This window comes from Culex pipiens, chromosome 3 (genome assembly GCF_016801865.2).
Source record: "Culex pipiens pallens isolate TS chromosome 3, TS_CPP_V2, whole genome shotgun sequence".
Lineage (NCBI taxonomy): Eukaryota > Metazoa > Arthropoda > Insecta > Diptera > Culicidae > Culex > Culex pipiens.
In genome coordinates, this window is record NC_068939.1 from 99,006,607 (window position 1) to 99,018,507 (window position 11,901).

The 11,901-nt window shown below is 36.9% G+C and overlaps 1 protein-coding gene across 1 annotated transcript; it reads left to right on the forward strand.

Moving 5' to 3' along the window:
- The first annotated feature begins 442 nt into the window (after window positions 1–442).
- Window positions 443–10,785, forward strand: LOC120431186 (uncharacterized). The gene is made up of 5 exons (XM_039596328.2): window positions 443–1,091; window positions 9,412–9,539; window positions 9,601–9,888; window positions 9,942–10,065; window positions 10,125–10,785. Exons 1-5 carry the CDS (start codon window positions 1,049–1,051, stop codon window positions 10,262–10,264), a joined length of 723 nt encoding a protein of 240 aa, XP_039452262.1. The 5' UTR covers window positions 443–1,048; the 3' UTR covers window positions 10,265–10,785.
- The last annotated feature ends 1,116 nt before the right edge of the window (window positions 10,786–11,901 follow it).

The following is an 11,901-nucleotide window of genomic DNA, read 5'->3' on the forward strand; positions in this document are numbered from 1 at the left end:
ATTATTCAATCTACAACGTTTTGTTGATTCAAATATGCCTTTTTTTTCTGCGTGATAAATAACTCGTGGTTCGGTTTTGACGAAAATTCCGTGGTTTCAAATGAGCGTGTTGCAGCCGAAACGTTACGTGCGTTACTTTGAACTGATCGCAGGGCTGAACATAACTGACAGGTGACAGCATCCATTTATTTATTTTTCTTATTGCGGATTCCGATGCTCTTTGTTTACGTTTCTTCTTTCGCATTGATCAAACCAGGCAACATGCTGACGGATGTCGACAAAGTCACTCACTCCGGTTGGATTTTTGTAAACATTGCAATCGCAAGTGTCAAAATCTAACAAGCTGTGGGTCGAGTTTGACATATGATGCTGCCAATGTTTACCTTACCTGTGAGGTTATCCATGTTGGTTCACAGTTTGCTCAGTTGCTGAACCGTTCACTCACAAACGAACGAACGAACAGTCGGAACAGTCACATCGCAGAAGAAAGAGTTGAGCAAAGAAGGAAAACAGTTTTTTGAGTGCGAACCATTTTTTATTTTTGAAAGTTGGATTAGTGAAAATTTTCAGCTGACCGTGTTAATTTTGAGCTGGATGGTGACATTTAACTGCTGGACCAGTTGAATTCGTTTGACCAGGCAGGGAACTTTGGGGAATGTGACTGGCGTGCGTGTGCAGCAAAATTCCGGAAGATTATGCACCGAAATTAGTGGACCGCGACCGCCGAAGTGGCCACTTTCTTCTATGGTTTTTCTTTTACGACATGAAAACGCGTAGCCGTTCGGCGAAGAGAAACGACGAAGATTGAGCAGAGCAAATGCAACGCTCGCAAAATTTGAGCTAACTGTTGTTGGTCCTTCTCCTCCTCCCTCCAGCCAGTCAGAGTGCTTTGTTGTTGGATAGCTTTTGGGGAACGGGAAGCTACTACGTAAACACTCGCTGGACACTTGAACTTGAAGCAATAAAAGGAAAAACAGCTGATCGCGTAGACAGAGAAGCAATTAAAAATAAAATCCCCCTCGGAACCGAACGGAACAAACGGAGAGCCATGAAGGCAATCGAGGCGAAAATTGTCGTTTTGGGATCTCAAGGTAAGCAAGCAAGCATCATTGGTGCGAATTGCAATAGTTTTTTTTTGTTTCAATGCCTGGTCGTCGTTTTCCTCTGCCCCCGGACCTTGCCTTCGTCGTCGCGACGTTCGTCAGGGAGGAAGAAAATGTACCGTTTAACAATCCGATGATCCGATGATAGAGGGTTGTTGAGGCTTTGGATTAAAAAAAAATGTTTATTTTATTTCAAAATGTATCAGCTCGTGCAATTGAAACTCTTTTAAATCAAGAAAATGGTTAGTTGATGTTTGTTCGATAAACAATCCAACAAAATTAACCAAATTTTACTGCAAATCGTCATAAATAACTAAACAGCAATGATGGTGATTCCCAACGATTGTTTGCTCAGAAAAAAAAGTTCGACGGGGGATTCCTCCTTTGTAGATGAAGAAATATGTTGCAGAAATATGTCTTGAGCAAACTCAAACCATTTTAATTAATCATGTCATTGATAATCTTCATGATATTATTTTGCTTAAATTTAAGAAATTAAAGAACAAACCAATTTACTAACAAACGTTACTTAATCCACCTTTAGGTGATTGGTGCCTTCCTCACATTCATAAAGTCAATACATTCTCTAAAAATAGCAACATTCCCTTGACATTTTTAGCAAATCAACTTTATTACTCATTTCTTTTGATAGGGTTCGCAGACCTTCAATTTTTCTGGCTCATCGGCAAGGTCTGATAAAAAACCTATCCAACGATAGCTCGCATGGAAGATTCAGACAATATTTTTATCACAATATCTGAGATCCGGCCTCTAAAAAGTGTATAAATAACACTTAAGTGCTAATAACTTTTGAAAGCTTTGTCAGATCCTTGATGTTCTAGACTCATTTGAAAGGTCTTTCGATTGTCTAACTAACGACAGGTTGCATGATGGACCCGGACATCATTTTTACTAAAATATCTGAGATCCGGCCTCTAAAAAGTGTATAAATAACACTTAAGTGCCAATAACTTTTGAAAGCTTTGTCAGATCCTCGATGTATTAGGCTCATTTGAAAGGTCTTTCGATTGTCTAACTAACGACAGGTCGCATGATGGACCCGGACATTATTTTTACTGAAATATCTGAGATCCGGCCTCCAAAAAGTGTATAAATAACACTTAAGTGCTAATATCTTTGGATAGGGTTGTCAGATCCTTGATGTTCTAGACTCATTTGAAAGGTCTTTCGACTGTCTAACTAACGACAGGTCGCATGATGGACCCGGACATTATTTTTACTGAAATATATGAGATCCGGCCTCCAAAAAGTGTATAAATAACACTTAAGTGCCAATAACTTTTGATAGGGTTGTCAGATCCTTGATGTTCTAGACTCATTTGAAAGGTCTTTCGATTGTCTAACTAACGACAGGTTGCATGATGGACCCGGACATCATTTTTACTGAAATATCTGAGATCCGGCCTCCAAAAAGTGTATAAATAACACTTAAGTGCCAATAATTTTTGATAGGGTTGTCAGATCCTTGATGTTCTAGACTCATTTGAAAGGTCTTTCGATTGTCTAACTAACGACAGCTTGCATGATGGACCCGGACATCATTTTTACTAAAATATCTGAGATCCGGCCTCTAAAAAGTGTATAAATAACACTTAAGTGCTAATATCTTTGGATAGGGTTGTCAGATCCTTGATGTTTTAGACTCATTTGAAAGGTCTTTCGATTGTCTAACTAACGACAGGTTGCATGATGGACCCGGACATCAATTTTACTAAAATATCTGAGATCCGGCCTCCAAAAAGTGTATAAATAACACTTAAGTGCCAATAACTTTTGATAGGGTTGTCAGATCCTTGATGTTCTAGACTCATTTGAAAGGTCTTTCGATTGTCTAACTAACGACAGGTTGCATGATGGACCCGGACATCAATTTTACTAAAATATCTGAGATCCGGCCTCTAAAAAGTGTATAAATAACACTTAAGTGCCAATAACTTTTGATAGGGTTGTCAGATCCTTGATGTTTTGGGCTCATTGGAAAGTTCTTTTTAATACCTTTCTGAAAATGTATAACATGATAGGGTTTCTTGCAAAAAACACCCTTTTTACAATCTTCCGGACATACGCCAAAATCGTTTTTTTAGCATAACTTTTGAAGTACTTAACTAAACTTGCTGATTTTAAATAGAGACCTATGGGACCCCAAGACGGATCGAATGAGACTAATACGGTCAAAATCCGTTCTTCCAGTCCGGAGATAATCGAGTGACAATTTTTTTGTCCACCCACCTACACACATCCACACAGACATTTGCTCAGAACATGATTCTGAGTCGATAGGTATACGTGAAGGTGGGTCTACAAGGTCGAATTAAGAAGTTCATTTTTCGAGTGATTTTATAGCCTTTCCTCAGTAAGGTGAGGAAGGCAAAAACATTTCTTTTTCGAAACCTATCTAAATTTGGTTGATTCAACGAGCGATGACATGACCACAGATTGTCATATCTCTTTATTTCATAAAGTTGCTGTCCGCAAGATTGTAAAATAGATTGTTTTGTAAGACAACCCATCATTTTCAACGACCGTTCGAATAAGCCTTAATAATTAAAGATCTGGCAACGCTATCAAAAGATATGAGCACTAAAGTGCTTTTTATACAATTTGTTGAGGCCGGATCTCGGATATTTTTATGGAGATAATATCCGGATCGATTATGTTACCTATCGCTAATGGGTACTCAAAAGACATTTCGAATGAACGAAAAGATTGGATATCTGACAGTCCTATCAAAAGTTGTGAGCAGTGAGCACATAAGTGTTTTTAATATATTTAATACTCTTAGCTTAGATTGGATCTCAGACATTACATTGAATGATGTCCGGATCAATCATGCGACCCGAGTAGGTGGAAATATTAACTGAAAAAGTAAGTTCTGTTATTTTCAGGAGGTCAGGATTTGTTATTGGAACACCCCGATTAGCTGTTATAATAACACAAATAATATAAGAGATTTGTTCGAAAAATAACTCATTCTGTTATTAAAAAATATTGACAGAATCTATCAATCATCATCAATCATCAATCATCAATCATCAATATATAGGGGAGAGTGGGGAGACTTGATCCCCTTTTTTTGTATCGCACATAACTCTGTCAATTTATCACAAAACTATAAACTTTTTGCATGAATTGAAAGCTTAAACATTCATCTATGTTTGGCTTATAAGGGTATTTCATCAGATGATCTCTTCGAATCATGCCAAGCGTTTAAAAAAAATATTTTAAACCGGCATTTTAAAAATGTTAGGGGTAACTTGATCCCCCTTTCAACATTTTGAAGAAATCTTAAGCGAAATGTTTCTTATTCATCCAAACTTTTAATTTTCTGTAAGTTACAGCAATTTAACATAAAACCTGTACGTTTGTGTTCAAAATATATCAAGTTTAGTATGTAAAATATTTGAAAACTTAAAATATTACTTTTTAGACCAAAATTAAGCATGTTTACAAAAGCTGGAAATTTTTGTTTACAAAACTTATGAAAAAAGGTTCAAACTGCAGTTAGTTATGTACAACTATACTAAAGGAAACTATGTATGAAAACCCAGCCCAATTAATTAATCTTGAGGCTGATTCCAGTGACTGTAAAAATGCAGGGATCAAGTCTCCCTAAACGCACTTTTTTAAACAATTGATTGTAAAAATAGTATGACGATAAATTTAACATCAAATGCGTAAGGGTTTTGGAGTTGATAAGTTTATCAAACAATTCATGTATAAAAAATATTTTTTTGAATAATTTTTGAGTGTTTTCTATACATACTAAAACAAAGAAAAAAGATCTCTTGGAAGTTTTTGGCAGCTCGTTTTAGAAAAATGTGTGTAACTTAATCTAAACATTTTTTCAATTTTTTTCTTTGTTTTCTACAATGAGTTTTAGTTAATTTTGCACAACTCACTAGAACAAAGCTAATTGTTTTACCCACATGCTGATGAGATACAGGCTTGGGATCAAGTGTCCCCGGGGATCAAGTCTCCCCACTCTCCCCTATAAAAAACAAGCCTTACCCGACAAACTTCGTTCTGCCTTTTTTTCGTTTGTTGACGTTTTTTGATTTTTGCTTATTCAGCCTCCTGTGATCAAAATATGATTTTACGTAACTTTCTCCATACAATTTGCCGATGCTCCGGAATCGGTTCCAGAATGGCCAAAGTGTCAATTAGTTAGCGTATAAACCTTCCTTGGACTTATACGAACCCAACGCAACAAAGAGCACCTCGATCCGACGCTCCGTAATTAACTGATTCGCGTTCGAACAAACCCCTCGAAATTTTTTATATATATAGATAGATTTCGACGGTTTTGTTCGAACGCGAATCAGTTCAATACGGAGCGTCGGATCGAGGTGATCTATGTTGCGTTGGGTTCGTATAAGTCCAAGGAAGGTTCTTACGCCAAAAAGTTACAACTTTGGCCACTCTGGAACCGATTCCGGAAAATCTGCAGATTGTATGGGAAAAGTTACGTAAAATCAAATTTAGATCACAGGAGGCTCAAGAAGCAAACAAGCAAGAAACGTCAACAAACGAAAAAAAAGGCAGAACGAAGTTTGTCGGGTAAGGCTTGTATTTATCTTATAAAAGAGAGAAAAAAATGTTCCCGATAACTTAATCTGGTATTGATGAGATATGTTTTTTTTGCAACGGTAAATAACTGATTTTGTTATTGTTTTGTACACAAAAAAAATCATGGTAATATTACATCTGGAAAGGGGTACATCTTTTATGTCAGAAAAAATGTGTAATTTTACCTTTAAAAATGTGTAATTTTACCACTATTCTGGTGTAATGTCGCATTTTCAGTCTAAATTGAGGTAAAATTACATCATAAAAGAGGTAATATTCAACCTTCTAAAATTACACCTTCCAATTTTTTTTTTTTACTGTGTAATTATTAGCTTTTTTATATTTTTTTAAATATTTGCCCGGTTCCAATTGTGGAGTTTTTTTTTTGAAAAACTTTAATAAACCAAAATTCCAGTTTTTTGCTTTTTGGGTGTTTTTGAAACCGACTCAGGAGTTAAAAACTAAAAATCTGGTTTATTGGTCCTTTAAAAAAAAAAAAAAATCCAGAAAAAAATAAAAATAAATATTACGTATTTTCGAATGCTCAACAAAATCAGTAAACAATAGAAGACTGCTTTAAAACTTTGCTCAACATTTGAAAAAAATGTTAAAATTAACAGAAAGAAAACAAACTATCCAAGTGATCAAATCAAAGAAATGGTGAACTTATTTATTTTTTATTTTATCAAATTTCTAGCATATAAATAAAAATAAAAAATAACAAATTGGGTAATGGATCCTTAGAAAAATTTCGAACGAGTTTTATTGATATCAATAATGAAAAAATCAACATTAAAATTTTATTTTTTCTTTGGTAGTTTGGTTTGAAGACCACATTTTTTATTGACCCAAATAAGCAGAGCGAATTTGTTAATTCGAATAGAACTGTATTCGAATTAGCAAATCCAAATTCGCTAATTGGAGCGACTGACAGCTGTTCTAAGCACAAAACCACGTGCTCGGAAAACGACGAGCAACGAACGAAATGTAAACATTAGTTTGACAACTAAATTTCGATGCTTGAGTGCTTTTTAATTCTAATACAGAGCGGATTCGTTAATTCGAATGCTCGCTAATTCGAACGTACTGTCAAAACCAGTTGTCAAACTGATGTTGACGTTCCAACACCATTGTTCGATAATTTCCGAACACGTGGTTTCAAGCTTTCGACAGCTGTCAGTCGTTCCATTTAGCGAATTTGGATTCGCTCATTCGAATGCAGTTCCATTCGAATTAGCGAATCCGCTCTGTACGTTCGAATCAGCGAGCAATCGAATTAGTTCGAATTAGCGGGCATTTGAAGTAGCGAAATTCTAATCAACGAATCCGCTTTGTAGTTCTAGCCAAATTTATCGAAATAAAAAATATATCGAGTTGGGTTTTGGAAAATTGGTCGGGCAGACGGTAATAACAAAACTCGTGCCATTTCAATAACAAATACTGTTAAAATAACAGAAAGTGTTATGGAATCTTCTTGAAAAATCAGTTTTTGCATAACAGTTTATGTTATCATAACAAAATTTGTTATTGGTTAAAAGCCAATACAACTTTGTAATAACATTTTTTGTTATGGAAGAATACCTCCAACTGTTATTGGGATGATCGGATTAGTTGTTAATACAACAAAAAATTATAACGAAGATTTTGTTCGAAGAATAACTTAAAAAATTTATCAGTCTGTTATTACAATAACAATCCAATAACAAAAAAATCATAACGACGAATAAAAAATCTTGTTATAAATAACATAAAATGTTATTGGCCTAGTATTTTCAAATATCACAAAATGTTATTCCTAAGATATTTCCGTCTGTTCGGGAAAAAATGCCCCATAGTTTTAGTAAAATAAAAAAAAAACATATTTGGTTAGGGGGAGGGGGGGCAGAATGGACCAGGGGGGCAGAATGGGCCACCCTTGGTTTTGGACTTTAGAATGGATTTAGACCAATTGTAAGGCAAGGGTCTTATAAAGGACGTCAAATAACATCACCACACTGAAAACGACGTTTGAATTCATTGTATTCTTCGAATTATGAGCAAAAATGTAAATTTATTAGAAAAACCACGCAAATGTTGTTTATTTCGAGGTTCTTAAATAAGCTTTCTGAAAAGTTGGATTGTTTGAAAAAGTTTGCTCAATGCTTATAACATTACTAGATGCTACTACCAAGGTATACAAACAACAACGGAACCTTAAAATCATTTGGAGGCTTGGTGGTGGAAGTGTTAAATTAAAATCCACTTGGGGGCAGAATGGACCACCCTTATCCTGCCTTATAAAAACAATCAAAAGTTATGAAATTTGGATTAAATGGATTATTTCACTCCTGGTAGCTTCACAAATAACGTTTAATGCAACATTAGTTGATTTTTTAGTTGTTTTGATGATTATTTGTAAAAATAGTGCACTTTTTCAACATATTAACACTATTTTCAAAAATGTTTGTTTTGGTAAGTGACTATTTTTATTAAAGTGGTCTAACTTCATGGAAACTATGTTAGAAAGGTACCTTAAGTCATTTCTTATCTCCCTTCAACGTTGTATTAGACGAAATGGCTTGTTTTCTAAGGTGGCCCATTCTGCCCCGCAGGGTGGCCCATTCTGCCCCGCACCCTGGAAAAGCAGTCGAAAAAACTTTTTTTTTAAAGTGGCTCAAAAATAGTTTTAAGCTAAAAAATTTCATCAACCAAGTATACAACATTGAAGGGAACATCCCAAAGCATAAGCCTACTACACTGAATTCATAAGTTTTCATGTTTTTCTATGGTTTTTGGCGCATTTTACTTAGGCGGGCCATTCTGCCCCCCCTCCCCCTATGACTGCTGTTTTTTTTTTCAAAGTTGACATAACGCGATCAATAATTGAATGATTTTCCATGTTGCTGTTGTCTTACTACAGTGGACTCTATCGGGACCGTCGACAGCGGGAGGTATCAAATTATAGAACGAAAAATCAAAGCATGCTGCTTTAAGGAACAGAAAAAAATATTGATTGCTGAAGCAATGTTGATATCGAGAAGATCGACAGCCAGAGATTCGACTGTATTTGGAATTCTCTCATCAAACCTGCTAAACAACATTTTTTATCCTAAGATTTGGGGATGTTATTATGTTTCTTCTAATTACCAAAGGTCATTATTTTCTGATAACAAAATATATTATTATATCAATTATTTTTAGTTTCTGTTTTTCTTAGAACAGTTATTTATATCGTCTATTTTTTTACCTACAATAAAACCAGGAAGTTCAATATCCAATAATGCGGTCAATAATAAAAATATAAATTCGGTAATTCGGTAATTTCGGAAAATAAAATAGGAAGTTCAATATCCAACAATGCGCTGAATAATAAAAATATAAAACAATAAATTCGCACTTTGTAGCTGCTTTAGAGTGACGCTGCCCAACCTTCAATAGCACACAAACTCGCAGCGACGATAAAAATTGATAAGCAAAATCCTTTAATTAGAAGGAGATTTGACCTCACGTTCCGGCGCGCGAACCAACCAACCATCCGCCCAGGGCTTGGTCAGAGTGGTATTTTTGTCACCAGGCTAGCTCGGATTATTGCAAACAAAGATAAAATGTTTTGATAAAACTGGATTGTGTTTGTTCAGCTGGTATCTTGAGATATGCTGTTTTTTTTAAAGAATGTTTCTATTGTTAGTTTTTATTGTACATTAATGAAGGAGTTGTTTTTTTTTCTTTTTATCTGTTTCAGGTGTGGGGAAGACGAGCCTCGTAGTTAGATATGTTTCAAATGTTTACACTAAGGAGGTATCACCGACGATAGGCGCCTCCTTCTTCACATGCAAAGTCAATTTGGAGGATTTCAAAGTTAAAATGCAGGTTCGTTGTTGATGAAACATTCAATGAAACAAATAACTGAATCTTTTTCAAAACGCCTTAGGTTTGGGACACTGCCGGCCAGGAACGGTTCAAGGCGATGGCCCCGCTGTACTACCGTAACGCGAACGCCGCCCTGCTCGTGTTCGATCTGACCCAGTACAACTCGTTTGTGGAAATCAAAACCTGGGTCCAGGAGCTGCAGCGGAACGTACAGGAACCGATGGTTCTGTCGCTGGTGGGAAACAAGCTCGATCTGGAGGCGAAACGGGCGGTTTCGCGGGAAGAGGCCGCCCTCTACGCCACCTCAATCGGAGGAAACTACTTTGAGACTTCGGCGTTGCAGGATCAGGTGAGTTTTCGACGATTTCTTGAGAGATTGTGGTTTTGACTGTTTGCTTCCAGGGAATTGAACAAGTGTTCATATCGATTGCTGTTGGTTTGATCAAAATGTCCGGCGAACAAATCTGTCCCTCGCTTAAGCGGTATGAATCGTCGGATTCGTTGGTGCTGAACGGATACGCTAGTGGTAAATCGTTTGTAAGTCATCATGAACCTGTAAAGATACTGACCAGACTCATATTTCAGGAATGAACGGCGTTGTGCAGATGGGAATCGAATGTAACAACGGGCTGACGGACGGAACGGGCCGCCTCGAGACACCTTCCTGGAGCAGGGACCACATAGCTCACGCGGAGGATTCCCGCGACGGATGGTGCTGTTATTAAAGCGATGGACGCTGTCTTAAGATATGAGCGAACAGACAAAGACGTGAATTTGAGACTTTCTTGTGATATTTCCTGATCATCCCACACGTCGTTAGGTTCAAGCGTATTTTTTACGAGTAAGAATAGTCTGTATATTATCATTATATTGAGAAGCAAAAGTGGACCGAATTGAACCCGTTGGAATAGCAATTCTGTGTACACACGACGAGAGTGTATGAAGTTTGTCAGATAACTTAAAAGAGAAAAAAAAAAATAATGTAGGGCTTTGCATGCAACATAAATATCATGACAACGTTGATCTCTTGAATTTGGCACATTTTCCCCTCCCCCCAGCCTTCATGCCGCAAATCACGTGGATCACCCAACCAGCATGTTTGCGATCATTTACTCATGATATCATGCACATATATTTATATTCATATATCTAGCCGCGCGGGTCAATTTTGCTACGAAGCAAACTGTTTGTTTAGGATAAGGTTACTCTGGACGCTTGTAAAAATATAATATTTTGATACTTTTTAGTTCGAGTGTTTAACGTTTTTGTCTTCCGAACGCCTACATTTCAGTTTATCTAAATAAAGCCCAAATTTCCCAAACGGATAAAAGTGATGAAACAAGCGGTGGTTTATGCTGTGGACCTTTAAAAAGTTTGCAATAGATATGGTGCATTCTTAGATCAAGCAACTACAACACATGAAACGTTTGAAGAGTGTTTATTAAGCCAGAAGTTAACAATGGAGAGCTTCATGAAAAGACTAAACTGTCGTATTTCTTGACTGATGCCGCAGTTGCCGATCGTGTTAGAAGGTAACTGCAGCTGATAGAACAAAAACTGGACACTTTTATTGCGACCGACTTGTACGACGTGGCAAAAAAAAAAAAAACCATTTTGAAAGTGACAGTGACAGTATCTCAAATAAAGGTTATTTGTGAAGAGTTGGCACGGCTTGACTAAAGGTTATTTTTATCGAACTTGAATGAACCTCGCTAATTCACCCTGGAGCTTGTTGGGGGACTGTCCCAAGTCAGAGAAACTGTTTTTCAAAATCATCTATCGGTGAAAATGGATTTTATCTCATTTTGATGTTTTTATACCATAAATTTTAGTAAAAATCTTGAAAAAGTGTCAATTATCTCACTAAAATAAGGATATTTTCTGGTCTTGTTTAATCAAAATATTAGTTTTGCGTTCTGACCGGGTACCGTGGTGTAGGGGTAAGCGTGATTGCTTCTCACCCAGTCGCTCTGGGTTCGATCCCAGACGGTCCCGGTGGCATTTTTCGAGACGAGATTTGTATGATCACGCCTTCTGTCGGACGGGAAGTAAATGTTGGCCCCGGACTAACCTAAAAAAGGTTAGGTCGTTAGCTCAGTCCTGTCTCCTGTCCTGGGTCCTGTCTCGGTGGAGTCGCTGGTAGACAGTTGGACTAACAATCCAAAGGTCGTCAGCTCGAATCCCGGGGTGGATGGAAGCTTAGGTTTAAAAAGAGGTTTGCAATTGCCTCAACAATCAAGCCTCCGGACACCTAGTTTCGAGTAGGAATCTCGCAATCGAGAACGCCAAGGCAATGCTGTAGAGCGAATAATTTGATTTTTTTTTTAGTTTTGGGTTCTCTGAACATGTCTTTAACGTCCTA

Coding starts and splice junctions, on each gene's coding strand:
- LOC120431186 (XM_039596328.2), top strand. CDS start 1,049: ATGAAGGCAATCGAGGCGAAAATTGTCGTTTTGGGATCTCAAG. Junction 9,540..9,600: donor ATTTCAAAGTTAAAATGCAG/GTTCGTTGTTGA, acceptor AAAACGCCTTAG/GTTTGGGACACTGCCGGCCA. Junction 10,066..10,124: donor GCTGAACGGATACGCTAGTG/GTAAATCGTTTG, acceptor CTCATATTTCAG/GAATGAACGGCGTTGTGCAG.